Source organism: Cetorhinus maximus, chromosome 14 (assembly GCF_964194155.1).
Source record: "Cetorhinus maximus chromosome 14, sCetMax3.hap1.1, whole genome shotgun sequence".
NCBI lineage: Eukaryota > Metazoa > Chordata > Chondrichthyes > Lamniformes > Cetorhinidae > Cetorhinus > Cetorhinus maximus.
Genome location: NC_135892.1, coordinates 45,030,855 through 45,058,004, shown reverse-complemented (window position 1 = coordinate 45,058,004; position 27,150 = coordinate 45,030,855). Strand labels below are relative to the sequence as shown.

Genomic DNA, 27,150 nt, shown 5'->3' with positions numbered 1-27,150 from the left:
CAAAATTATACAGAAATTTTGATGGAAATAGTGAAAGATAACAATGTGTATGGAAGACTGCTGGCATGTAAAGCAACTTTTTGTGATGTTCTTTCTGTGTTTTGTTTTCTGTTATGAGCTAACAAAATGGGTGTAATCAATAATTGTTTGCATAGTGTCTAATACTGAGTCATAAAATGAAAAACATTTTCTCTATGCCACTTGTGCAGTCAGCCCATGGAGAACTAATGTTAAATAAATAGAAATTCATGATACTCATCCTGCATTTCAATAGAAAAAATGAAAACCTTTCCCTTTGTGTTTGAGGAACTATTTCTCAGATAATATTAAACAAGTACATTTTAGCAAGAATTGAGTCCATGTCACGGGATAAAAAATAGTTGCATTTCCACGAAAGTTGTTCTAACCTTTACACTTTTTATATGGAATGTACCGCAAACTGAAATATTCTTAGATCACAGAAAGTCTCGGGCAAAAATGCACCATTCATTCAATTTAGCTCTTGCGTATACATTTCATACCAATATATGTATCAGCAACCTACTCAACATCCTGAAGGAGTTGCATAACCATGTGTAATGCCATGTGAATTTTCTCCTTGACCCCCAGCCCCCAAAGTATATAACAAATTCCAAAATATCTGTCTAACATTTCAATCTACACTGTTGTTCAGGTTTGAGAAGTTGATAAGTATAGATGACAACTTTAGACTCAGCAGCTCAGTAGTCTTTGTGTTTTAAATTGTATTTCTAGATCTATTCATTCTATCAACCATCAATGTTTTCAACCAGTTGAACTTTTTAATGAGTTAATTGAGGTAGCATTACCTTTCCTACTCCATATATCTACTGTTAGGTTCCTGTTTATGAGAAAACGAATACTGCACAGCAATGGTGCAAATTAATCTCCCACATTTTTGCCCTGTTTAGAATTTAGTTGTCTACTGTTCTAATTGTTACTCTTTAAGGCAAGTGTCTTCAGAAAAGTGTGGTGTCTGAGGGCATCAAATGATTTGAATCCATTTATAAATTTTTTGACCTCATCCTCACCAACCTGCCTGCTACAGATGCATCTGCCCATAGCAGTATTGGTAGGGGTGTCGACCGCACAGTCATTGTGGTGATGAAGTCCCATATTCACATTGAAGATACCTTTCATTGTGTCCTGTGACACTACCACTGTGCTAAATGGGATAGATTTAGAACAGATCCATAAACTCAAAAACTGGGCATCCGTGAGGCACTATGGACCATCAGCAGCAGCAGAATTGTCTTCGACCATAATCTGTAATCTCATGGCCCGGCATAACCCCCACTCTACCATTACCATCAAGCAAGGGGAGCAACCCTGGTTAGATGAAGAGTGCAGGAGGGCAAGCCAGGAACAGCACCAGGCATACCTAAAAATGAGTTGTCAACCTGTTGAAGCTAAAACACAGGACTACTTGCATGCCAAACAGCATATGCAGCAAGTGATAGACAGAGCTAAGCGATCCCACAACCAACGGATCAGATCTAAGTTCTGCAGTCCTGTCATATCCAGTTATGAATGGTGGTGGACAATTAAACAACTCACTGGAGGAGGAGGCTCCACAAATATCCCCATCCTCAATGATGAGGAGCATGCCTTGCATCAGTGCAAAAGATAAGACTGAAGCATTTGCTACAATTTTCAGTCAGAAATGCTGAGTGGATGATCCATCTATGCCTCCTCTGGAGGTCCCCAGCATCACAGATGCCAGTCTTCAGCCAATTCGATTCATTCCACGTGATATCAAGAAACAGCTGAAGGCACTGGATACTGCAAAGGCTATGGACCTTGACAATATTCCTCAATAGCACTGAAGACTTGTGCTCCAGAATTTGCTGTGCCACTAGCCAAGCTGTTCCAGTACAGCTCCAACACTGGCACGTACCCAGTAATGTGGAAAATTGCACAGATATGTCCTGTACACAAAAAGCAGGACAAATCGAACCCGGCCAACTACTGCCCCATCAGTCTACTCTTGATCATCAGTGAAGTAATGGAAGGGGTCATCAACAGTGCAATCAAGCTGCACTTGCTTAGCAATAGCTCACTGACGCCCAGCTTAGGTTCTGCCAGGGCCACTCAGCTCCTGACCTCATTACAGCTTTGGTTCAAACATGGACAAAAGAGCTGAACTCACGAGGTGAGGTGAGAGTGACTGCCCTTGACATCAAGGCAGCACTTGACCGAGTGTGGCATCAAGGAGCCCTGGCAAAATTGGAGTCAATGGGAATCGGGGAAAATTCTCCACTGGTTGAAGTCATACCTAGCACAAAGGAAGATGGTTGTGGTTGTTGGAGGTCAGTCATCCCAGCTCCAGGACATCACTGCAGCAGTTCCTCAGGTAGTGTCCTTGGCCCAGCCATCTTCAGCTGCTTCATCAGTGACCTTCCTTCCATCATAAGGTCAGAAGTGGGGATGTTCACTGATGATTGCACAATGTTCAGCACCATTTGTAACTCAGATACTGAAGCAGTCCCTGTCCAAATGCAGCAAGACCTGGACAATATTCCCGCTTGGGCTGACAAGTGGCAAGTAACATTTGCGCCACACATGTGCCAGGCAATGACCATCTCCAACAAGAGAGAATCTAACCATTGCCCCATAACGTTCAAGGCATTACCATCACTGAATCCCCCATTATCAACATTCTGGGGGTTATCATTGACCAGAAACTGAACTGGACTAGCCATATAACTACTGTGTTTATAAGAGCAGGTCAGAGACTAGGAATCTGTGATGAGTAACTCACCTCCTGACTCCCCAAAGCCTGTCCACCATCTACAAGGCACAAGTCAAGAGTGTGATGGAATACTCCCCACTTGCCTGGATGACTGCCGCTCCCACAACACTGAAGAAGCTTGATACTGCCCCGGAGAAAGCAGCCTACTTGATTAGCACCATATCCATAAATATTCACTCCCTCCACCACTAGCACATAGTAGTAGCAGTATGTACCATCTACCAGATGCACTGCAGGAATTCACCAAGACTCCTTTGACAGCACCTTCCAAACTCACAACCATACCATCTGGAAGGACAAGAGCAGCAGACACATGAGAACACTACCACCTAGAAGCTCCCCTCCAAAGTCACTCACCATCTAACAGACTGTGGGTGTACCTGCACGACATAGAGTGCAGCAGTTCAAGAAGGCAGATCGCCACCACCTTCTCAAAGGCAACTAGGGATGGGCAGTAAAGGCTGGCCCAGCCAGCGAAGCCCACATCCTGTGAATGAATTTAAAAAGAAGTGATATTTTGTAATATAAGGTTCTGGCACTGACGGCGTTTATGTGCAACTGAGTACAGTACTTCCCACACAGTGCTGTAAGAGGACATATGACCTGCACCTAGGGTTCAGCCTAGTGTTGGACAGAGCTGTGTGCACAAGTAATCTTGGAGAAAGCTCCTAGCTTGAAGCCTTTACTGTATATATGTACATCGTTTTTGTAGTTAATAAATACATATAGTTAACCTACTTAAGCCTATGGAGACTGTATTAAGGCTTGCTGAACAATAACCAACACCCTACAGCATGGTGGCAGCAAATGGAAAAACCCAAAACCTCACAAAAAATGCACAGAAAAATGAATCCTGCAAGACTAAAGAAAAATTTGAAGGAGCATTCTGACCTGAAGAAAAGCTCGAAAAGCAGACACTCAGAGGAAAATCGCCAGGGCAAAGCTCCAAACAAAGGCCTGGAAACTGAAGCCATAAATTTAAAATTTCTCACTGCAGCAGAAGGCTCCTTGGATCCCTTGGGAAGCCCAGCTTCAATTCCCAGAGTGCAGAAGCAGTAGACCTAACGGGTGAGCGAAAACTTTTACATTTCAGGATATAGCAGGCCCTGAGAAACCTTTAAATAGTTCGGTTGTCAAAGATTGCAGTCTAAAAACTTGGTCAGAAAAATCAGATTACTGAGTCGGTGCCCGAACATGAACTCACTCTGAAAAGAAAAGAAAAATTAATTAATTAATTTGAAAGAATCGTGACTGAAAAAGCAGCTTTAAAGACCAGCAAAGGCCAGAATTCGAAGCTTCGTGGTCCTAACGCATAGTGCAGAAACTGAGAAGACTGCAGCCAGTCGATCCTTGCAGCCATTGGTTAAAATCTTTTCAAGGCTGGCTGCAAGCACTATTGTACCTGGGGCCCACCAAAACTGGTAAGCATGGGTAAACCCTTTGTCTTCAAATGGACGGCGGAATCATCTTGAATATCAACAACTTCTTAACCATGGATCAAAAATCCAACTCTCCACATCAGTTTGGATTCATCGAAGGGCCAAACCTAATGGAAACTTGGAATTTTTAAGCTCCTGGTGTACATCAAGTAGAAAGTCAGAAAAAAATCCAGATTAATACTTTTTTATACTGGTTTTCTGAACTTGCTGATGAAGTAAGCAGTGCATTAAAGAATCCTCAACTAGCTTTGATGAAATGTTAAATGTTAAAATACTTTGATGAATATTTTAATCTTCAAGATGCGGATCGCACTGACCTTAAAAAGAGGCACAGAAAATCCCCGGTAAAGCATCGAAAGGATGAAGGCAGTACCTGAGTATACCATGCGAAGATGCCAGAAAGGCAGGGAACATTCCGGAAGTTTGAAAAATATATCTTTTTGGAAACCCCAACACAATACCTGACCTGCAACAACAGGGGACTATGCAGAGCGAGCAGCTGGCTGTTAATGAAGGAAAGCTGTCTGATCAAACCCAAAATAAACAAAGCCTGCCAAAGGAAAATAAAGCAAGACTGGAAAATATTCATATCAGAACTGAATTGGAAGATTTGAAACTCAAGATTAAAGCTGAGTATATGCCCTTGGAAACGCACAAGATGCTAAAGTCACCAATGAACCAAACTGTTCAAGATCTGAATGCACAAAATTTTTGAGGTGTTACAGAGGTACAAGAACGAGACTGCAGAGCTGAAGAAAATGGTTAGCCATTTGGAAGAAACCTTGAAAGAACATTACATTTCCAAGGAGATATATGAAGAGGTGAAAATCAAGAACCTAGAATAGCAAGAGAAAGTGGAAGCACTTGCAAAAGAGTGAGAGGAGTCTGAAAAACAGAAGCACGATTACAGAATACGAGCTTCAGTGATAGCACAGAGAAATTATACTCTGCCAAGGAAAAACTGATCAATGTAGAGAATCAACTTTCACATTCAGAAGATGTGTTTTGTAAGGAAAAATGAGAACTAATGAGCTCACAGGAAGTAGAACACTTGGATCTTCAATTAAAACTTGATGAACTTCAAGGAATGGTAGCATTATTGACAGAAGCGTAGAATGATCTATATATTCAGTAGCTTTATAGCAGGTAAATCACATTCATTGCTGTAATTAGCCAAAATGATCAGAGAAGTCAGTTTCAAAAATAATTAAATTTTAGATTTATAATTAGTAACAAAATTGCCAAACACAAACCATAAAGGTTTGCAGCACTAGAGGCAACCATAAGACCCATTGTGCTTGTATTGGTACTTGACTACAGCAATCCAAAAATAATTTTACTGCTTACCCTGGATCCTAGTGCATGAGGAGACAGCTCCTAGGAGAAGGAATTGCTGATGAATCAGAACAGTTGCTTGAAAACAGAATTAACAACAAAACTGATGAACTTCTTGAACTTTGGTCCAATCTGAACAACATGAAAGATAAGATGCGCAGTATGGAAGAGCAAATCCAGATTTTGAAAGTGGAAAAGGTGAATTCTACAGAAAAGATTGAAGATCTAACAAATGAATTGAAAGAGTCTAAGGAGCAGTCAGTGACCAAGGAAGAAAGATTTCGAAAAGAACTGAATGCCCAGGCAAAGTTGTTAAGCTTGTATAAGAGTGCCGCAGATAACCCTGGAGAAGAAAAAACAACTCCACTTAGCAGAGTTGTTGCGAAGCTGAATGAAAAGATCCATAAGCTCTCAAAACAACTGGAAAAGAAAAAGTAATTATAAGTTTAGCTAAAATTATGAAACAAGTGAGAATTAAGATTCCCTTGTTGAAACATGAACTTTCATATGTGTCACAGCAAGCCACAGGATGAAAGAAGAGGAGAAAACACTATAGGACAAGCACACCATTCCTTCATCCCGGAAAAAAACGGGGTAAACCAACAACTACCTATCACCACAACTGCCGAATTGACAGAGAGTGGTTCAATGCCAAGGAATGGAGAAAGAGGATAAAAAAAATAACCAGGTGCCAGGATAACCTCCAAATTAACAGAGTTTACCTGCAATGACGTAGCTTATCACTCCTTTGACAGTAGTGTGAACGAGATATTAAAGGGTTAATAGACCTCCAGACCACCTGAACCTGTGAACTCAGGGACTTGAAGGGGGAGATGGAGTAGTAATAATGATGTAAGTACATGGGGTAAACTAGAATAACATGAAATAAAGATAAAGACTTGTGGGGAGGCCTGGCACATACAGGGTTAACGAGCTGCCTCCTCATGCACAAGGATCTAGGGTGAGCAGTGGAATTATTTTTTGATTGCTGTAGGCAAGTGCCAATACAAGCACAATTGGGACTGAGTACAGTATCACCCACACAGTGCTGTGAGAGAACGCACCTAGGGGTCAGTCTAGTGTTGGACAGAGCGGTGTGCAGAAGCGAGGATGGAGACAACTCCTAACTTGAACCCATTACTGTATATACGTACATAGTTCTTATAGTTAATACATACATACAGCTAACCCTACTGGCGAACAATAACTAACACCCTACAACACTGACCATGTTCATTTTAATAGATTAAATAGTTTATTAAATTAATTTTATTTGGCTCTTCTGCCAGCCGAGTCACTAAGACTACCATTTAATGTACAATCCGTTTAATGAGCTTGAGCATACATTTAGTGCAGCATGCATATAATTAATATTTGTAGTTCAAATACAAAAACCATTTTTGGGAAAAAGTAGGGAGCAATAGTCCAATGATTTATTTAAGAAACTTCTGGTGAGAATGAAACTATATAGCTCTTTTTTTAAAAAAAGTTATGTAATGCATGTGAACCATTTGTTTTCTTAACATGTGTACACGTCCCATAGCGTGTATGTATTTCACTGGATACAGTAAATGTGTTCATGATGTTTTTTGATCTTCCCTTCACCTCTCACAAATCACGAGTTGTATTTTTGAAAATCCCATATACTGGGATTGTGTGTCACATTCTTTGCTCCTCCCAATCCTTTAAATAGACTTTTTATTGTATCAGTGACTCATGCACAGGGATCTAGGGCGAGCAGTGGGATTATTTTTGGATTGCTGTCGCTAAGTACTTTGGGCCTTATGATTGCCCCCAGTGCTGCAAACCTTTATGGTTTAGGTTTGAATATTTAGTTGTTACTAATTATAAATCTAAAATTCAATTATTTTTGAAACTGGCTTTTCTGACCATTTTGGCTAAATACAGATATGAATAATGTTTTCCTGCTATAAAGCTACTGAATTTATAAATCATTCTACATTTCTGTCAAAATTAATTTGCAATCTCAAACTCTCAAAATTATAGGCATTTAAACAAAGTTAGGAATCATAAATGCCTTTACAGAGTTTAAACCTTTTATGGGACTGTCAAAGTTGCAGGAGGTTAACTTTTTGACCTGGTGGTGGATGATGGTGGTAATGCTCTGGTGACCCAGAAGTTCAATTTTCCCCACGTGCTTGGAGTTTTAACTCCACAGCATGTGTGTGACTTCACTGACAAAGTTTCTCATCCAACTTCAGCCAGATTGGCAGGCTTGGTTTCCAAGTCGAGTGGAGAATTCTGGAGGACAGGCTGTAGTACCTTGTAGGTATGAGCCCTGACCCTGGAATTGTGCAGGGGTGGGGCAGATCAGAAGAAAATTGGGAGGGTCGGGGGTGGGTCGTTCATGAGGGTTTGTGAGGTCGGTGTGCTGGATCTAGCAGATAATTAGAACAACAATTGCTACCTGGATCTGACAGTCCTCGGCTCCCTGTAGCTGTCAGATTTCCAAAAACCTGGGAAAATATCTGTCCAAAGTTAAATTGAAAATAGTGCATAAGTGTGAGGCATGCAAGCTTATTATAATCCTTAAATCACCAACCCACCTCCTGGGAGCAGATTAGATCTTGTCCCTGACCAGCCACTATTAAAACTAGAGGTGGGCGGACAAGGAGCAGAGTTGGAGTTGGGATTTAGAATTTTAACCTCCCACCGACCCAACCCTCACTGTGTTTTGTGGTTAAATTAGCCCCAAAGCAGCTTATGGTGATTTATTTTTATATTATAATCCCAGTTCCATTTACCATTCATTTTTCAATAATTGTAAGTTTGAAAAATTTCTTGATTCAAACTTGACTTAATGACTTTTCTACATTCTCAAAATTCATCAGATTTTAAGGAGCAATTTAATACCAGCGATGGAAATGTTTGTGCTTTCTTTTGAAGAATTGTTCCAGAGATGAAGCAACACTCAGAAAAAGAACATTGTCCCTGTCTCAGCGAATAAGAAGTAAAAAGGGTTTGTTCTCTTCACTGAAGGGATTAGACGATCTTGGAAGAAAAGGGAAAGAAAGGAGACCCACGATTATGCAGGCATGTCTTATTCAAATTTTTCAATCCATAATGTAACATTCAAGAGTTGTGCTTGTTTTCTTAATCAAACTTCCTCTAAGTATGCTGCATTATGTAATTTATTCCTTTATCATACAAATACTGTGTTCTCTATGGAAGAAGGTTCTTTCTTTTCAAAGAAAGTGAATATTATGAATTGCTTAATACAGATGAGGTAAAATATCTGTTTAAATGGACCTAGCACAATTAAATTTCAATAAGGCAGCTCATTGTTTGCTATTAACTTTCTTGTAATAGGATTGAGTGTTTTGTTGATTTGGCTCTTTGTGATTTAGGATGGAATGTTCTAATCTCCTTTAATTTTGTGAAGAGCTAATGGAAACATGTCAGTATTTTATAACCTACAGAAGTGGCATCAACAGTTATAGACTTGTGCTTTTCGTACCAAATAAACATTAATATTGTTGATGTAAGATGAAGCAAACTGAATTTCATCTAATCCTATGAAGCATTTGCTAATAGAAATATTGATGTTTGAAGTTCCTGTTAGAAATGTAGGGTTGCATCATGATTGGAATTGATCTTGCAGAAGCTAGCAGGTAGCCAGTACACATGGGCGATTTCCTGATAATTGTTGCCTATAGCTGTTACAACCTATTTTGGCCTAGAATGTAACTTTATCTCTCTGAGATGATCTGAGTACTACTTTAAACCTGTACTGTGACAGCACTTAAGAATACTGCAATCATCTGATCAGCAAAAGGGAAAAACCTACTTTACCTCATCCTCACCAATCTACATACCTGTCGCAGATGCATCTGTCCATGACAGTATTGGTTGGAGGGAAAACCCACGGTTCTTGTGGAGATGAAGTCCCATCTTCACACTGAGGATACCCTCCATTGTGTTGTGTGGCACTACCACAGTGTTAAATAGGATAGATTTAGAACTGATCTAGCAACTCAAAAACTGGGCATCCGTGAGGCACTGTAGGCCATCAGCAGCAGCAGAATTGTCCTCAACCACAATCTGTAACCTCGTGGCTTGGCACATCCCCCACTCTTCCATTAACACCAGGGGATCAACCCTGGTTTAATTAAGAATGCAGGAGAGCATGCCAGGAGCAGCACCAGGCATACCTAAAAATGAGATGCCAACCTTGTGAATCTACAATGTAGGACTACTTGGATGCCAAACAATGGAAGTAGTAGGCGATAGACAGAGTTAAATGATCCCACAAACCGAAGGATCAAATCAAAGCTCAGCATGTCCTGCCACGTCCAGTCATGAATACTGGTGGACAATTAAAAAACTAACTGGAGGAGGAGGTTTCCACAAATATCCCCATCTTCAATGATGGAGCCCAGCATATCAGTGTAAAGGACAAGGCTGAAACATTTGCTACCATCTTCAGCCAGAAGATGATCCATGTTGGCCTTCTCCTGAGGTTCCCAGCATCACAGATGCCAGTCTTCAGCTAATTTGATTCACTCTACATGATATCAAGAAATGGTTGAAAGCACTTGATGCAGCAAAGGCTGTGGGCTTGGCAACATTCTGGCTGTAGTACTGAAGACTTGTGCTCCAGAACTAGCCACGTCTCTAGCCAAGCTGTTCCAGTACAGCTACAACATCTGCCCAATAATGTGAAAAACTGCCTAGGTATGTCCTATCCACAAAAAAGCCGGAAAAATCCAACTTGGCCAATTACCACCCCATCAGGCTACTCTCAATCATCAACAAAATGATGGAAGTTGTCGTCATTGTTACACCTGTTCACTGATGCTCAGTTTGGGTTCTGCCAGGGCCACTCAGCTCTGATTACAGCCTTGGTCCAATTGTGGACAAATGAGCTGAATTCCAGTGATGAGATGAGAGTGACTGCCTTCGACATCAAGCCATTGAGTGGCATAAAGGAGCCCTAATAAAACCAAAGTCAGTGAGAACCAGGGAGGGATTTTTCCACTGGTTGCAGTCATTCCTAGCACAAAGAAGGTGGTTGTGGTTGTTGGAGGTTAATCATCTCAATCCTAGAACTTTGCTGCACCTCAAGGTGATGTCCAAAGCTTGACCATCTTCAGCTGCCTCATCAATGACCTTCCCTCTATCACAAGGGCAGAATTGGGGATGTTAGCTGATGACTAGACAGTGTTCAATACCAATTGTGACACCTCAGATACTGAAATAATCAGCGTCCATATGCAGCAAGACGTGAACAACATTCAGGCTTGAGCTGATAACTGGCAAGTAATATTTGCACCACACAAGTGACAGTCAATAACCATCTCCAGCAGGAGAGAATCTAACCATCTCCCTTGAAATTCGATGATATTGCCATTACATATTACTCAATTATCAACATCCAGGTGGTTATCATTAACTAGAAATTGAACCGGACCAGCCATATAAATACTGTGGTTACAAGAGCAGGTCAGAAAGCTAGAAATTCAGCGACGAATAACTCACCACCTGACTCCCCAAAACCTGTCCACCATCTACAAGGCACAAGTCAGGTGTGTGATGGAATACTCTCCACTTGCCTGAATGAGTGCGGCTCCAACAACAACCCTCGAGAAGCTCGACACCATCTAGGACAAAGCAGCCCGCTTGATTGTGTCCCATCCACCACCTTGAAAATTCATTCCCTTCATCACTGACGCACAGTGACAGCAGAGTGCCATTTACAAGATGCACTTCAGAAACTCACCAAGGCTCCTTTGACAGCACCTTTCAAACCCACAACCTCTATCACTTAGAAGGACAAGGGCAGCAGATGCTTGGCAACATGACCACCTGCAAGTTCCCCTCCAAGTCACACACCATGTACACTGCATTGAAGCAAAATATATTTGCTTGGCTTGGATGTAGGGGAGCAGCAAAAGCAAAATCGGTGTAAAAACTATAATTCCTTTTTTTACGCTATTCCCTTAAGTTTAGAGCTGGGCAAAACTTTGGAGAGGATGTGGAAAGAGGCAATGATGGAGATTCTTTTAAAGACAGAAGTCCAACTGTGCACTTTAAATACATGCTGTTGAATATAAGGGAAATGTGTTGGCAATTCTGTGCAATTTCCCATTATCAATGGCTATTAGTTGGCCTGTACTACTTCAGGCTAGTTATAGTAAAGGAGGTGATGAGAAATGCACTATTGTGTGTGCTGAATTATAGGTCAGAAATAGTAAAGCTTGCATCTGATTTTTTACATTTGACCTTGAGTCTTAATGTTCATTGTTTGCTAGTTGATAGTGTAACATGGATGTATTTGAAACTATTCATTTAAAGGCAGAAGAACTAAGTGATGCAATGGGTTTGTAGTGCACTGTCCTTTCACCTCTTGAATTGGGATCAGATTAATTCTCAAACCAGCTGGTTGTCATGAATCAGGAGCATACAGCAACTACAAATAGGAGCCTTGGAGAAGCATAAAAAGTGCTGTGTGGTAAATGAGAAAAACATCATAGTGGGGCAGCTGATTTGTCCTTCTGACATTGAGGTTAAGTTTGAATAGAGAGGAGCTGGCACGGACTCGATGTTCCGAGTGGCCGCCTTCTGTGCCATAAATGACTCTCTAACTCCATGATCATCCTGACTTGGAACTATATCACCATACCTTTACTGTCACTGGATCAAAATCCTGGAATTCCCTTCCTAACAGCACTATGAGTGTACCTACATCAAACGGACTGCAGCAGTTCAAGTAAGTTTCTTGCCACCACCTTCTCAAGGGCAGTTAGGGATGGGCAACAAATACTGTCCCAGCCATCAATGCCCACATCCTGCAAAGAATAAAAAAAAATTCTTAGGCCATAGTTACCCATATTCAATCAGAAGTGCCATCTAAACTGTTTTGTTAAAGTACAAACTTTTGTGTTAGTAAAATGTACATTTGAAGATTTGAGATTTAAGTTCCACAGCTAACCTTGAATAATACAGAAATAATATTGTTTTCCATATATTTACTGGACAGAAACAGCTGGTCTGCTCAAACCTCCTTCCACTTTACTTCGTTTCACTCTAATTGGCTAAGGACAGAAAACAGCCAGCCGTAGTAAATGGATGTTTTTCAAGTTGAAGGATGGGAGTTAGGGTATTCCCCAAGGATCAGTACTTGGACGACTGCTTTTTATCATATAGATGAATGAGCTGGATATTGGAATACAGACTAAAATTTCAGAGTTTGCTGATGATACCAAACATGGAGGTGTGGCAACCAGCGAGGATGATTCCAAATGATTGCAACATATATAGGCTAACAGAATGGCAGAACAGGCAGAAAAAAAGAGGCAACCTTATTGAAACATATAAGATTCTTAGGGGGCTTGACAGGGTGGATGCTGAGAGGTTGTTTCCCCTTCTGGGAGAGTCTAGGACCAGAGGGCATAATCTCAGAATAAGGGGTTGCCCATTTAAGACAGAGATGAGGAAGAATTTCTTCTCTCAGAGGGTAGTGAATCTGTGGAATTCTTTACTGCAGAGGACTGTAGAGGCTGGGTCACTAAGTATATTCAAGGTTGCAATAGACATTTTTAATCAGTAAGGGAATCAGGGGCTATGGGGAAAATTCAGGAAAGTGGAGTTGAGGATTATCAGATCAGCCATGATCTCATTGAATGGCGGAGCAGACTCGATGGGCTGAATGGCCTACCTCTGCTCTTACCTCTGCTCCTTTGTCCTGTGGTCTAAAATGGCAGCTGGAATTTAATACAGTGAAGTGTGAGGTGATGCATTTTAGCAGAAAGGATAGAGCTATGCAATGTAGACTTAATTAATTAATTAATGGGCTGGATTTTATGGGGCACAGTGTCCCCCCCCTGCCCCTGTCTATTGCCCTGTAGCCATTTTACACTTGACGGGGCTGAAACTTACCCCCCAGTTGGGGATATATGTTCTGCTTTCAAGAACTGATGGACAATCCGATTGGCGGCAGCTCTGTCGTCCTAGCAGCGCCAGTTTCGAGCAGTGGTCACTGCTAGGACTATAGTCCAGAGTATTGGCAATGAGGGGAATGAGGGAGGCAGAGGACTGTGTTTGAGAGGCCAGGGGAGGAGGGTTAAAGACCTTTGCGGAGGTGGCTACCTCTGATGGGCACCAGGGACCTGCAAAGGAGGTACCCCCCACCACCCTTTCTTGCCCAACACCAGCTCGCTTTTTTTCGTACTTCAGTTCCTAAATCCAAATCATTTATGTAAATAGTGATCAAAAGTGGTCCTAGCACTGATCCCTACAAAACGTGATTTCCCACCTTCTACCAGTCTGAATAACTATCTTTAATCCCAACTCTGTTTTGTAACCAGTTTGCTATCCATTCTACCACTTGTCCCTTGACTCTACATACTGTAACCTGAGTCTACTATTGAAGGCCTTTTGAAAATCTAAATATATAAGATGCATCCATGTCTACTCCTCCTGTTACTTCAAAAAAATTCAATAAGGCTGGTCAAGCCTGACCTCTTTTGAAATATATAGTGATTATTCTTTATTATATTTCTGATATCTTCTGGTGTTAAAATAATATGTTATTACAGAAATTCTGTTGATTATAGTGGTTGCAATAAAGCCCAGTCATTGACATTTCCTTCTTAACTTAATCCACCATTTCCCAAAGGGAGGAATAAGATATAAAGTTAATTTTGCAGCATTCTCCTCTGTCGCATCTAGATGTCATTTCTTCCCCCTACCAGTACAATGCTGGTGAGCAATACAGAAAGTGACCCTTCCCAGCCCAAAACCTGAAATGGAAATTGCAACTTCAACCCCAATGGAAGCACATGTGTAAATGGCAAACAAATACTGCACTTGAACTCTAGTCTTGCAGTTGAAAATATTCAGGTTTCACTTTGTCTGCTTGATTCAAAATTGGGCACATGCTTTTCTCAGTACCAGATTTAAGGTTGGCATTGTTAACATTTTCCCATTAGGAGTTTCAGTTGATAATTATAGGTATTGTTGATTTAAAAACAATAATTAGATTAGATAGAACCTGGATTTTAATGCAAACTTTTTATTTCAAATCTTAGAGTTTTTAAAAACTTATTTGATTATTTCCTGCAATCCTACATACTTACAGTCATCCAGAGAGATGGAAGCACGAGCTCTTAATTGGGTACAAAAACAGAATTACCTGGAAAAACTCAGCAGGTCTGGCAGCATCGGTGGAGAAGAAAAGAGTCAACGTTTCGAGTCCTCACGACCCTTCAACAGAACTGAGTATAGTTAGGAGAGCGGTGAAATATAAGCTGGTTTAAGGTGGGTGGGGGGAGAGAGAAGTTGAGGGGGGCGGTGGTTGTAGGGATAAGCAAGTAGTGATAGGAGCAGATAATCAAAAGATGTCACAGACAAAAGGATCAAAGAGGTGTTGAAGATGGTGATATTATCTAAGAAAATGTGCTAATTAAGAATGGATGGCAGGACACTCAAGGTACAGCTCTAGTGGGGGTGGGGTGGAAAGACTAACAAGGTATTAGTTGTAGATTTAAAAATAATGGAAATAGGTGGGAAAAGAAAAATCTATATAAATTATTGAAAAAAACAAAAGGGAAGGGGAAGAAACGGGGTGGGGATGGGGGGAGGGAGTTTAAGATCTAAAGTTGTTGAATTCAATATTCAGCCCGGAAGGCTGTAAAGTGCCTAGTCGGAAGATGAGGTGCTGTTCCTCCAGTTTGCGTTGGGCTTCACTGGAACAATGCAGCAAGCCAAGGACAGACATGTGGGCAAGAGAGCAGGGTGGAGTGTTAAAATGGCAAGCGACAGGGAGGTTTGGGTCTTTCTTGCGGACAGACCGCAGGTGTTCTGCAAAGCGGTTGCCCAGTTTGCGTTTGGTCTCTCCAATGTAGAGGAGACTGCATTGGGAGCAACGAATGCAGTAGACTAAGTTAGGGGAAATGCAAGTGAAATGCTGCTTCACTTGAAAGGAGTGTTTGGGCCCTTGGACGGTGAGGAGAGAGGAAGTGAAGGAGCAGGTGTTGCATCTTCTGTGTGGGCATGGGGAGGTGCCATAGGTGGGGGTTGAGGAGTAGGGGGTGATGGAGGAGTGGACCAGGGTGTCCCGGAGGGAACGATCCCTACGGAATGCTGCCAGGGGGGGTGAAGGGAAGATGTGTTTGGTAGTGGCATCATGCTGGAGTTGGCGGAAATGGCGGAGGATGATCCTTTGAATGCGGAGGCTGGTGGGGTGAAGTTGGGTAGTTGTGTATAGTACTTACCAATAAACTTTGACATTTTGTCTGGTCTGTCTCTTTTTAAAATGGTATATTTAACAAATTGATTATTATTGGAACGTTCTAATTGCCTGTTGAAGTGCACATTCGTGCAGTAGAAGCCTCAGGTTCTTACAACAGCTGAGCAACTCAAGGCTATCGTAGTAAACTGCCTCCTATATCTAGCATATGATTTCATTCAATGTGTTTATGGGTTATAAGACTCCTTCAGAACTTTGTGTTGGAAAGGGTCATCTAAAGGTAATGAAAGCACGTACATAACAAATGCTTTAACCAGCTCTGCACCCTCATATTTCAGTGCAAAATTAGTTGATGCCTAGTAAGTGAACATGATATTTGATTTTAATACTGACAGCAGTTAATGACATGCCAGTATTAACAATAAACTAATCACTTCATACCTAACGTCTCCTTGCCTTCCCACCACCCCATTCCCACTTAGAAAGCTATATTATCAGTGAGATGTTTCCTTCTGTGAATAATTACCTGTTATGCTCCATGAATGTTAAAGAATTTATATTAAAAACAGAACAATGATAAATTAGTTTGCGTGGTGCTGAGATGCAGCTACAAATCTAAATCTTTTACCATATTCCTGTAACTGCTGCTTTAATCTCCTTAGATTTTTGAGTGCAATGGTGGGCCAGGCTGTGCAGCCTTACAGTTACCATTGACCTGCAGTACTTTTGATAAGGTGAGAGATCTAACACAGCATCTGTACATTGTGAATGTGTACAGAAATATAGCATTCCATTGCTTTGTAAAGCACAATGCCAAATACGCCAACATTTGTGGATGGGGAGTGAACCTTTGATCACAGGCATTTAAGGATCTTTAATAAATAATGTCCAATACACAAGACTTTTTGACCTGGAGTGCAATCATGGGATGCGTGACTCCCTGCTCCCCTACGTCCACCCCCTACTATACATAGACCAGTTTCATCATATGGGTTATTTGCTTCCAGTTCTCCAAAAAAATAATTGCAGAGTTGTCCTCAATATGTCTCCAAAATCCTTATACACTGTTTTTGGAGGGAATGCATATTTTCAACTTTAGTCTAGCTGAAAAAAAGAGATGTTTTTGGTTGAAGTTTTTCGCCTTGCACTCATTCGGACAATTTGCAAGAAAATATTAATGTCAGGGGAAACAGCATAGTTATGCTGTATGAGAAGAGGGTGCTGATTGGTTGGCAAGTGGTATTTTCTTGCAAAATGTCCTAATGAGTGTAAGATGAAAAGCTTCGACCAAAAAAAATTTTTTAGCAATACACAAGTTCTGTACTACCAAACAACTATTTTCAACTTTGTCCTTTTCATAATATGTTATGGGGAAATAAAAGAATACCTATGTTGGTTTGGCCTTTGCTCACTTATGTCTGTAATTATCTTGAAAGAGAGTCGGAAATACTTGTCTTTGAAGTAAACGCAGTGAGATTTTTGCATTTTTCAGATGGTCTTGAGTTACTGAACTTCTGAATATTATACTTTTGAGAATGTGATTTTGGAAATAATCTAATGGAGTGGTATTTTTTAAAGTAAAAGCAAAATGTTTAAGCAGTGTGCATTTTGCAGCTTCCAGCATAACAGTTGGTACTTTACATGGTTTTAGTGAAATTAAGAATCGCAGTCATTATATCAAATTAATGATGCCTGATCAGAAAGTAAAATAGCATATAAACTGGAATTCTCATTTAATAATATCCAGGAAAATCTTTGATCAAACAAGTGTATTGGTTTATAACAGATGAGGATGGGTGGATAGGGGGCGCAAGCATGGTGGCGATGTATTAGATTTTGTAACATTTAAGGACTCCTGTGCAAACCACTAATCATTTCTTGTTGCGTATGTATAATAGCAGCACCATTCGCCAATGAAACTGTTACCTTGGTACAAGAATTAATTGATAGTGTGTAGTGATAAGCACGGAGTAAACAGTTCTGATTTGTCCAGTCCTGCCCCAGTAAGCCGTCTATTCAATCATTGCTGTGCAGACAGCATTGCAACCATGTATTGTGTTAACAGCAGTTAATAATGTTGCACCTGCACGTCTGTAAATTGCAAAAAGCAAAGCACTATACATGTGTATTTAAGTGAGCGCACACAGTTTTATTAATGGAATTAAATACTGGTGACATTTTTCAAGGCTGTGAAGATAGACTGTACTAATATTAGAAATTTAAAGACAGTGACACACTTGAGATCATTTTAAAATTAAAAATATATAATTTGCTTTTTTCTTATTTATATAGAATCTTTAATACGGTAGAATATCCCAAGGTGCTTTTAGAAAAGCACAATCAGACAAAAATTGTCATCAAGCCAAATAAGACCTTAAGATACATGACTAAAAGCTTGGTCAAAGAGCTGTGTTTTGTGGAGGGCCTTAAAAGCATAGAGGGAAGTGGATATTCAGGAGGGAATTCCAGAGCTTAGGGGCACTTGTTGGAGTTGGCCTTCAGCTGATACAAAGTTTATGATCTATACAAATATCTCCACGAGGCGACGTTGCACTTGATACCCAAACTGTGGTTGATTTGGCTTTGTACTACTGTATGCTTCTATTATTGCGAAAAACACCACAGTAACATGCAACTTTGGCGTTTGCTCTTTTGAAACACTGATATCAAAACCTGCAGTGCAGTGTTATAATTTAAATAGCATAAGCTATCGCCTTTTGTCTCAAAGTATTTCCTCTTTGAGATGGCGCAGGCTACATTTCAGAATTAAGTGCCATGTTTTAATTTCTGCTAGCTGAATTTAGCCTTGTGCTGTATCCTAAGAAAGCAATCTGATCAATGATGGAATGAAATTGCAAACAGGAAACAGCCCTTGTTGAAATCAGGAGCAGTGTGGGCAAGGTGAGGGCAAAGAATAGGATGGAGTGAACAATGGAAAATTGGTTTTGGGGGTGGAATTTTTAAGAATGTTCTTTAAATTTGACACCAGAGATGCTCAAAGTTTTCGCTCTGGGGACTACTAGATTCTTGTGACAAAATCTGAGTGTACAGCATTTTATTATGCAACCATACATACCTCATCATTGGCATTATTCCATCTGTGGAAGATGACGGACGTGAAACAAATAAAATCCATTGGGGATGGGGTAACTTCATATGGAACACTTTTGCTGATGTCTGAAGAGACCAATCCATGAGAAGCAGATTCTGTCACGAGTGCTGCATGAGACGTCGTTATCCGGTGTCATTGTAGGCTGTTCTTTTTGGTATTGGTGCCCATTGCCAAGCTGCTGTAGCCACTGAACATCATGGTGGTGCAAGCCAGCCCACAGCTATTGTTGCCATTTTCCTCGTCATCTGCTAGTGTCTCCCAATTGTGAAAATCAATTTTTAGGGCCTTCTTGTCAGGCTTGCAAACATCCTTGAAGAGGAGCTATAGATGACTATGTGGGAGGTAGGATTAATAAGTTTGCGGATGACACAAAGATTGGTTGGGTGGTTAACAGTGACGGGATGGTCAAATGGGCAGACAAGTGGCAGATGGAATTTAACCCTGCAAAGTGTGAGGTGATACACTTTGGAAGGAGTAATTTGACAAGGAAGTATTCAATGAACGGCATGACACTAGGAAGTTCTGAGGAACAAAGGGACCTTGGCGTGTGTGTCCATAGATCTCTGAAGGCGGAGGGGCATGTCAGTGGGGTGGTGAAAAGGCATATGGGACACTTGCCTTTATCAATCGATGCATAGATTACAAAAGTAGGGAGGTCACGTTGGAGTTGTGTAGAACCTTGGTGAGGCCACAGCTGGAGTACTGTGTGCAGTTCTGGTCGCCAAATTATAGGAAGGATGTGATTGCTCTGGAGGGGGTGCAGAGGAGATTCACCAGGATGTTGCCTGGGATGAAACATTTAAGTTATGAAGAGAGGTTGGATAGACTTGGGTTGTTTTTGTTGGAACAGAGAAGACTGAGGGGCGACCTGATCGAGGTGTACAAGATTATGAGGGGCATGGACAGGGTGGATAGGGAGCAGCTGTTCCCCTTAGTTGAAGGGTCAGTCACGAGGGGACATAAGTTCAAGGTGAGGGGCAGGAGGTTTAGGGGGGATGTGAGGAAAAGCTTTTTTAGCCAGAGGGTGGTGACGGTCTGGAATGCACTGTCTGGGAGGGTGGTGGAGGCAGGTTGTCTTACATCCTTTAAAAAGTACCTGGATGAGCACTTGGCACATCATAACATTCAAGGCTATGGGCCAAGTGCTGGTAAATGGGATTAGGTAGGTAGGTCAGGTGTTTCTCACGTGTCGGTGCAGATTCAATGGGCTGAAGGGCCTCTTCTGCACTGTATGATTCTTTGATTCTGAACTTTTGGTGTCCAACTGGTTGTCTGGCTCCGACTTCCTCACCATACAAGAAAATCCTTGGGTATGTGACTGCCATCCATTCCGTGAACCTGCCTGAACCAGCGCAGTTGCCTCTGCATGATGAATGCTAACATACTTGAGAGCTTTGCTTTGAGAGGACTGCTGCATTTGTGATTTCGTCTTTCCATGAGATGTTCGGAATGCACGCCTAACAACGAAAATAAAAGTTTTTGAGCTTCCTTTCTTGATAGCTGTAAGTCCCCCATGCTTCACAGCCATACAACAAGGTGCTGAGTGTTATAATATGGGTTCTTTTGATGTCTCAATGATGAGATCTTGAGACTTGTGTATTTATACATGAACTGTTTATTGTTAACCTTTCACTATTTACAGATCCCAGGTTACTGTCATGCATGTTGCTGTGATCTTCATGCAGGCTGATTCCAGTGTGTTCTTGCTAGATGCTTCTCTGAGTCATACCATGTGACTCTATGCATCATACCATGGGGGTGCTATTCTCCAGTTTCACGCTAACTTTTGCTGTGCTGAGCACCTTTACATTACAATGGCATGTAGACACATGCAACAACATACAACTTTTTTCTCCAAAGAAAATTTCCTCTCTCCCAGTGGAATATTACAATACAGTCTTTACTTGCTATTCCTTCTCTTCCCATCACCCCACCTCAAGTCTGACTTTATAAATTCAGATGGTCTTGAGGTTTGACAGTTCTTCCACATCTTGGTCTTTCAAGTTTGGAGGAATGGTAGTAGTACTCTGTGTTTGCGGTATTTGGCAATCTCTATTTGACTCCTTTTTTGTGCTCCTTTGAGTTGTATTTCTTTTTATTAACAACTCATCTACTTTTTTCATACACTGTGGGTTTGTCCCATTCCTTCTGAGGAGAATGTGCCTCCTTTCATTCCTAGAATGGACTCGAATTTTCTTTATTTGTGATGTCCGCCATGTTCTTGCTGGACGTTTATGCTTCGCAAATGGAACCTTCATTTCACTTGTTTCACAATTTCAGCTAAACACTTGGATGCTGTTTTATTTTCAAATCCTTTTGCAAGCTTATGAACCTTTTCATTCAGCTCAGCATTTTCTCCTTCTAGTGCCTTGCGCTTCAGCGTTGGATTTATGTTTTCTGATCTAACTTCTGTCTTTTCGTTTTCTGTCTGCAACAGAACTTTGTCCATCTCCTTCATTTGGGACTCACTGTTGGCCAGGTCTGTTTCCGGTGAAGCCTTAACTTGTTTCAGCTCTGTAATTGTGCAATTCATGGATTCATTATCTGCTCGCAGTTTGGAAAGTTCAACGGCTTTTCCTTTTAGCGCCTCCTCTTTTCCATTCAACTGCTTCTTTAGCTCTTCAGTCTGTTTATTGTAGTGTAAAGAACGTATCATTTTTTCCAATATTACTGTGGGATATTGTGAAGCAGGCTTGTGGGGACTGTGTGTATGTTGGGTGTGTGTGACTAATTTAATTAAACTGATGATTTAAACCTTACAGCCTGGCTGTCTGCAAAGAGGTTAGGTGTAAAAGCAGGCATTTTGAAATCGAGATGGACGAGCTAAGATGGGATCCCAGTAGATACAGCCTGAATAGGAATGTGCATTAGGAGATAAATAAATGAATTTTTAGTTGGTGGATTTCAAAGAGAAATAACAGGAAGTTTTATGACTGGCAAATATCATAAATAAATAAAGCAAAGTTATTAAGTTTATTTTTCCTCAAAGTGCTGGCCATAATGACAACATGAAATATTTTTAGATTATGGGAAAGGTAGAAGTGTCAGTTGTTCCAGAAAGCAAGTTTTTGTTACAGGCCTTGGATTTACATTGTCGAGGGAGAGAGAAGCTTGTGACATCCTCCCCTATAGCAACAGTGGGTGCCTTACGGTAATATTGTGGAATGTTTTATAGCTTAAGAATCTATAGGGATGGTTGCCTGTAAAAGGGCATTTGCGAGTCTAGCTATGTATAAATCTTTTGGGAAATGTTATAAGACTAAATTTAACTGTAACTGTAATCTTGTGTGTTTAAGTTTTCTTTTCTTTTGTTAATATATGTTTTAATTTAATATATAAAATCTCCAAAAGTGGAAATGGAATCTTTACTTCTGACTTCAGTATACATACCTTCTTACCTTCTCATAATAAAAATACAAATTGCATATTGTTGTGATAGCGTGGCCAAGTTTCCCTTTGTGACCTGGTCAGTCTGGCAACTACCACCTGTCATATCATAACAGTAGCTTTCTGCTTCCTCCTGGAATACAGGACATTGCTGAGTCTTCTTTGCCAACTGATTCTTCAGTTTGTTCAGAGTGAAGTAACATTAATTTTCCTTTTCTTCATCATTTTCCAGAGGAATAAATTTTGTCCTAAGGAATTTTTATTACATGTGAAGGTCTGTCAACAGATTTTCCTTTACTTTGCGAAGCTCACTTGTTTCACCTTGACCTTTCCTGTAATTCAGCATAGTGTCGAGTTTCTTCTGTTGTGCTTCCATTCTGCTGTTTAAGATGGTCTTCACTTTTTCATGTTGCTGAATGGTTACGCATTCCTTTTGCATTTGATCTTGAAGAACAATCAGTTCTTTCAACTGTTTATTTTCTTGTTGACCTCTTGCCAGCTCACTCTGGGCTTCAGTGCATCGTTTTGTTGCTACTGATGATTCCAACACAGCTTTTTCTGAAGTAATATTCAACATTCTTTTTAGTTCCTCATGTTTTTCCATGGCAACATATTGATTCTTCAAGGAGCCTTTAAAGGTCATAACTTCTTTACATACTTTTACTGCCTGCTGTTTTACCTGGCTGTACATCTGGTTGAGTTTTCCCAACTCCTGTTTTGATTTGTCAGTTGTGCAATTGAGGGTTGTTATTTCCTCCTGATACCTTTGTGTCATCTTTGAATTTTGTTTGTTCAGATCTTGAACAGCTTGGATTACTGAAGACTTAGTTTATCGGCATTTTCAGAGGTATATACTCAGCCTGTCTCTTGTACTTCAAGTCTTCCAGTTCAGCTCTGATGCGAACATTTTCCTGTAGAACAGTTCATTTACTTTTTGCACATTTTGCTTCTTTTGAGTTACTTCAGACCACTTTCCTTCATTCATAGCTATCTGCTTACTTTGCCACCTGTCTCCCTCACTCTGGGGCCTTTTGGCTCCCTCTGTGGTTTTGTGTTGCACTCCCTCTGAGATCTTTTATTGCCCTCAGAACTTTATTTGGGTTTGCCCTCTCCCTGGGGTCTTTTGATGCCCTCGGTGGAGTTGCCCTCTCTCTGAAGTCTCTTCCAATCTTCTGTCCATGGCTGCTTTATTTTCTTGTAGTTATAGATTTAAATTGCATTGGCTCTTTAAGACTATGAGTGCAGTAACCATTTTTTTTACACTCAGGCCGTCGGCTTTCTTTGTCGTGAGTTTCCTATGTTTTTGTGCTTTTGGTGGACTGTCTGGTGATCTGCCACCTCATTTTCTAAAATAAAACTTGTAAACTTTGAAAACTTTTCCTATTTTTTTTAAAGCCATTGGAATGATTTCTTTTCTTTCAAACTCTCTTTTACACATTGGGAGTTTCGGTGGTCTTGAGGGGCCTTTTTTAAATCTGAAGAGATAGCATTTCCTTTTGCTCTGATTGCTGTTTTTCTTTAAATTTTTAGAGCAGCAGCTATTCTTTGACTTCCTTAAGCTCTGCAAGCTTTTTCTTTTGTTTGTACTATGCTCTGCAGGCTTCTCTATGTAACTCTGCCAGCATTTTTAACTTTTTAATGCTGCAGCCGTTTTCCAGCTACCCCCTTGATACTGTGCCCTTGAGACCACCACTTATTCTAAAATGTAAGTACAGCTACATTTTTGTTTCTTTCCTCACCATCTCGTAAACTGTGTCACTCAGGTTCTTGCAATTTTCTGTAATGGACTTCCGCTCACTGGCGGATTCCTCACTTCCAAGTCTGTAGTGAAGCTTATTCAACTTTTTCTTCAAGTTTTCTTCTTAGGTGTGCACCTTTTGAGTTAGGCTTCAATTGCTTTTAATTTTTCATACCTTTTGATGCTATTCTGGGTTCTTATGCATTTAGCTGCCACCTTTCATATCACTGTGGATCACCATGTTGGATTATGGTACTCTCTGATGTGATATATTTTAGAAACTCCCAACCATGCCAACCATGTTGTACTATGCTGATAACGCTGTTATCCCAGCACTGTCACCATGTTGTAATATGAGTTCTTTAGATGTCTCAATGATGAGATCTTGAGATTTGTATACTTAAACATGAACCATTGTTAACCTTTAACTGTTTACAGATCCCAGGTTACTGTCATACATGGTGCTGTTACCAACATGCAGGCTGGTTCCAGAGTGTTCTTTCTAGACTGTTCTGAGTCTTACCATGTGACTCTATGCATCATACTGTGGGCAGTCCTATTCTCCAGTCTCACGTTAACCCTTGCTCTGTTGAGCATCTTTACATTACCATGGCATACAGGCACATACAACATCATACAACACTGACAACACAGGCTGCATAAACTAGCATCTTTGTCCTAAGAGTTAGCTTGTGTTATTCCATGCACATTTCATGAATCGGCCAATGATAGTAGCTGCTGTCCCTATGCATGTATCAAGTTCTGCTTGAAGGGACACGTTGTCTTGTCACCATGAATCCAAGATTTTGCTAACCAGTTCCAGCAGGGTGTTATTTAGTGTGCTCAGGCTGGGGGGCTGGAGATGTGACCCTATCCCATAACCATTGTTTTTGTGGCACTTATCTTCATGGAGATTAAGTTACAGCCACTGGAGAGATTAACATGCCTCATATACAGTTATTTTCAAATCTTCACACTTTTCCCTTCAAGAACAGTGTGAAGTGGTGGAAGAATATTCAGGCTGATGAACAGTTTGATATGCTGCGACATGCTGGGATGAATTTCTGGGCTTCCACAACCCCCACTTAAAGGGGTAGGGTACATCTGCTGGCTTAATTCATTACCTGCCATGTACTGGTAGATTGCCATGATACAGGACCTACTGCCTCTTCCAAAATTGCTGTGAGGAGGGACCTCGTCAGAAAGCTGACAAGCTCCTTGGGGGCACAATGTTGTGGCCTTGCCCTGACTCTGGTCCTGCCTGTGCAGCCAAATGAAAATTCAGTCCTGTGCTTCTGCCTATAAAGCCATGTATCTCATTTGCCTTTTTAAGGATCTTTTCAAGTTGTCTTGCCACTCTCAAAGATTCGTGTATGTACACCCCCCAGACCTCGCTGTTGCTGCATGTATCCCTTTTAAAATTGTGCTGTTTGGTTTATATTGTTGCTTTTCATTGTTCACTTCAAACTTCGAAGTTAAATTTTATCTGCCATGTGACTCTCCATTTCACCAATCTTTCTATGTCCTCTTGAAATCTGATGCTGTGGTCTTCTTTGTTTTCTACATTTGAGTTCTGTGTCATCTGCAAACTTAGACATTATCCCTTGTATGTGTAAGTCCAAGTTATTAACATATATCAAAAAGGGCAGTGGTTCTAATTGTGGGACATCGTTCTAATCTGGGAAACAAACATTCATCACTGCTGTCTACTTTATGTTTCTTAGCCATTTTGCAAACAAGTCTGTTATGTGGTACTTTACCAAACACCTTTTAAAACACCATATATGCATCAATTGCAGCCCTCTCCATTACATTATCAAATAACTCAATCAAGTTAGTCAAACATGACTTGCCTTTAACAAATTCATGCTGACATGTTATTTATTAATTGCCACTTGGAAATATATGGATTAATTTTGTCTCAGGTTCTTGTTTCTAAGTTTCCTCACTACAGCTTTTAGGCTGATTGTCCTGTAGTTGTCGTGTTTATTCTCCTTTTCTGAGCAGGGATGTACCATTTACAATTTAAGTGCTTTGGCATCACTCCCAAACTCAAAGAGGATTGAAACATTGTGGACAAAGTTTCTGCAATTTCTACCCTACTCCCCTCAACAACTTATGATGTAGTGGGTGGCTTTTCTACATCATGTCATTCTGCAGGAAGCTTTTATACAAACCTAAAATAATTGCTACAGCATATACTCGTGTAAAAGTTGAATTTTTGAGACCAATTTTTTTAGGCCAAGAGTCATGGGGTGACTTTTACATAGGTAATGCTTTGAGGGATTGGCATGCGTGCTTGATTCACAGGCAAAGAAGACTGTCGCAAAGGAATAAAGTAAAAATGAACTGCACTAAAGAATTCATATTATTTCTCTAACATTTTTTTATAATGTAATAAATTATATAGATTTCATCCAATGCAATATGAATGTATACCATAATCAATTGACCATAATAGTACACATTGAAATCCTTCAAACTTACTCTGATCACTATCTGAATCACTGAACAATTTGTCCCAAGAGCCTGGTTGTATAACATCATCAAATGGATCTTCCTCGTTGTCATTGTCGTCTTCATCATCATCAGTGGTAGTACCAGTAATTTTGGTATCATCATTCCACCAGTCTTTGGTACTGTTGAGCACATTTGATATTCTACATTTTAGTTGTGATATTTTGACAAAATTAGGATCAAGTTCATTTCATGCATCTGTGACCTGTTGGCACAATTTTGCTAGTGAGGGGCTCACATATTTCATGACCCAGATCTTCCTGTCACTTGCCATTTCAACACACAATCCTGTTCTCATGCCCACATGTCTGTCCTTGGCCTGTTGCAATGTTCCAGTGAAGCCCAACGCAAACTGGAGGAACAGCACCTCATCTTCCGATTAGGCACTTTACAGCCTTCCGAACTTAACATTGAGTTCAACAACTTCAGACCATGAACTCTCACCTCTATCCTCACCCCCTTTTTTAACCCTTTTTACAAATTCGTTTTTATTTTTTAATTTTTATTTTTTAATTACTTAATTTTATTTTTATTTATTGTTTTATCCCCACCTTTTATCCTATTTTCGATCTTTTTCTCACCACTGTCCTCTTTCCTCCTGCCCCCACAAGGGCCATCTGTCACTTGTTCATGTTGTTCTTT

The 27,150-nt window shown here is 40.6% G+C and overlaps 1 protein-coding gene across 1 annotated transcript in view; it reads left to right on the top strand.

Moving 5' to 3' along the window:
- The window catches only part of tiam2a (TIAM Rac1 associated GEF 2a), a 384,705-nt gene that overhangs the window by 191,958 nt on the left and 165,597 nt on the right, over window positions 1-27,150 (top strand). The window contains exon 8 of the mRNA XM_078556860.1: window positions 8,452-8,598. Within this exon, the coding sequence (XP_078412986.1) occupies window positions 8,452-8,598 (147 nt within the window). The remainder of the gene's footprint in view (window positions 1-8,451; window positions 8,599-27,150) is intronic.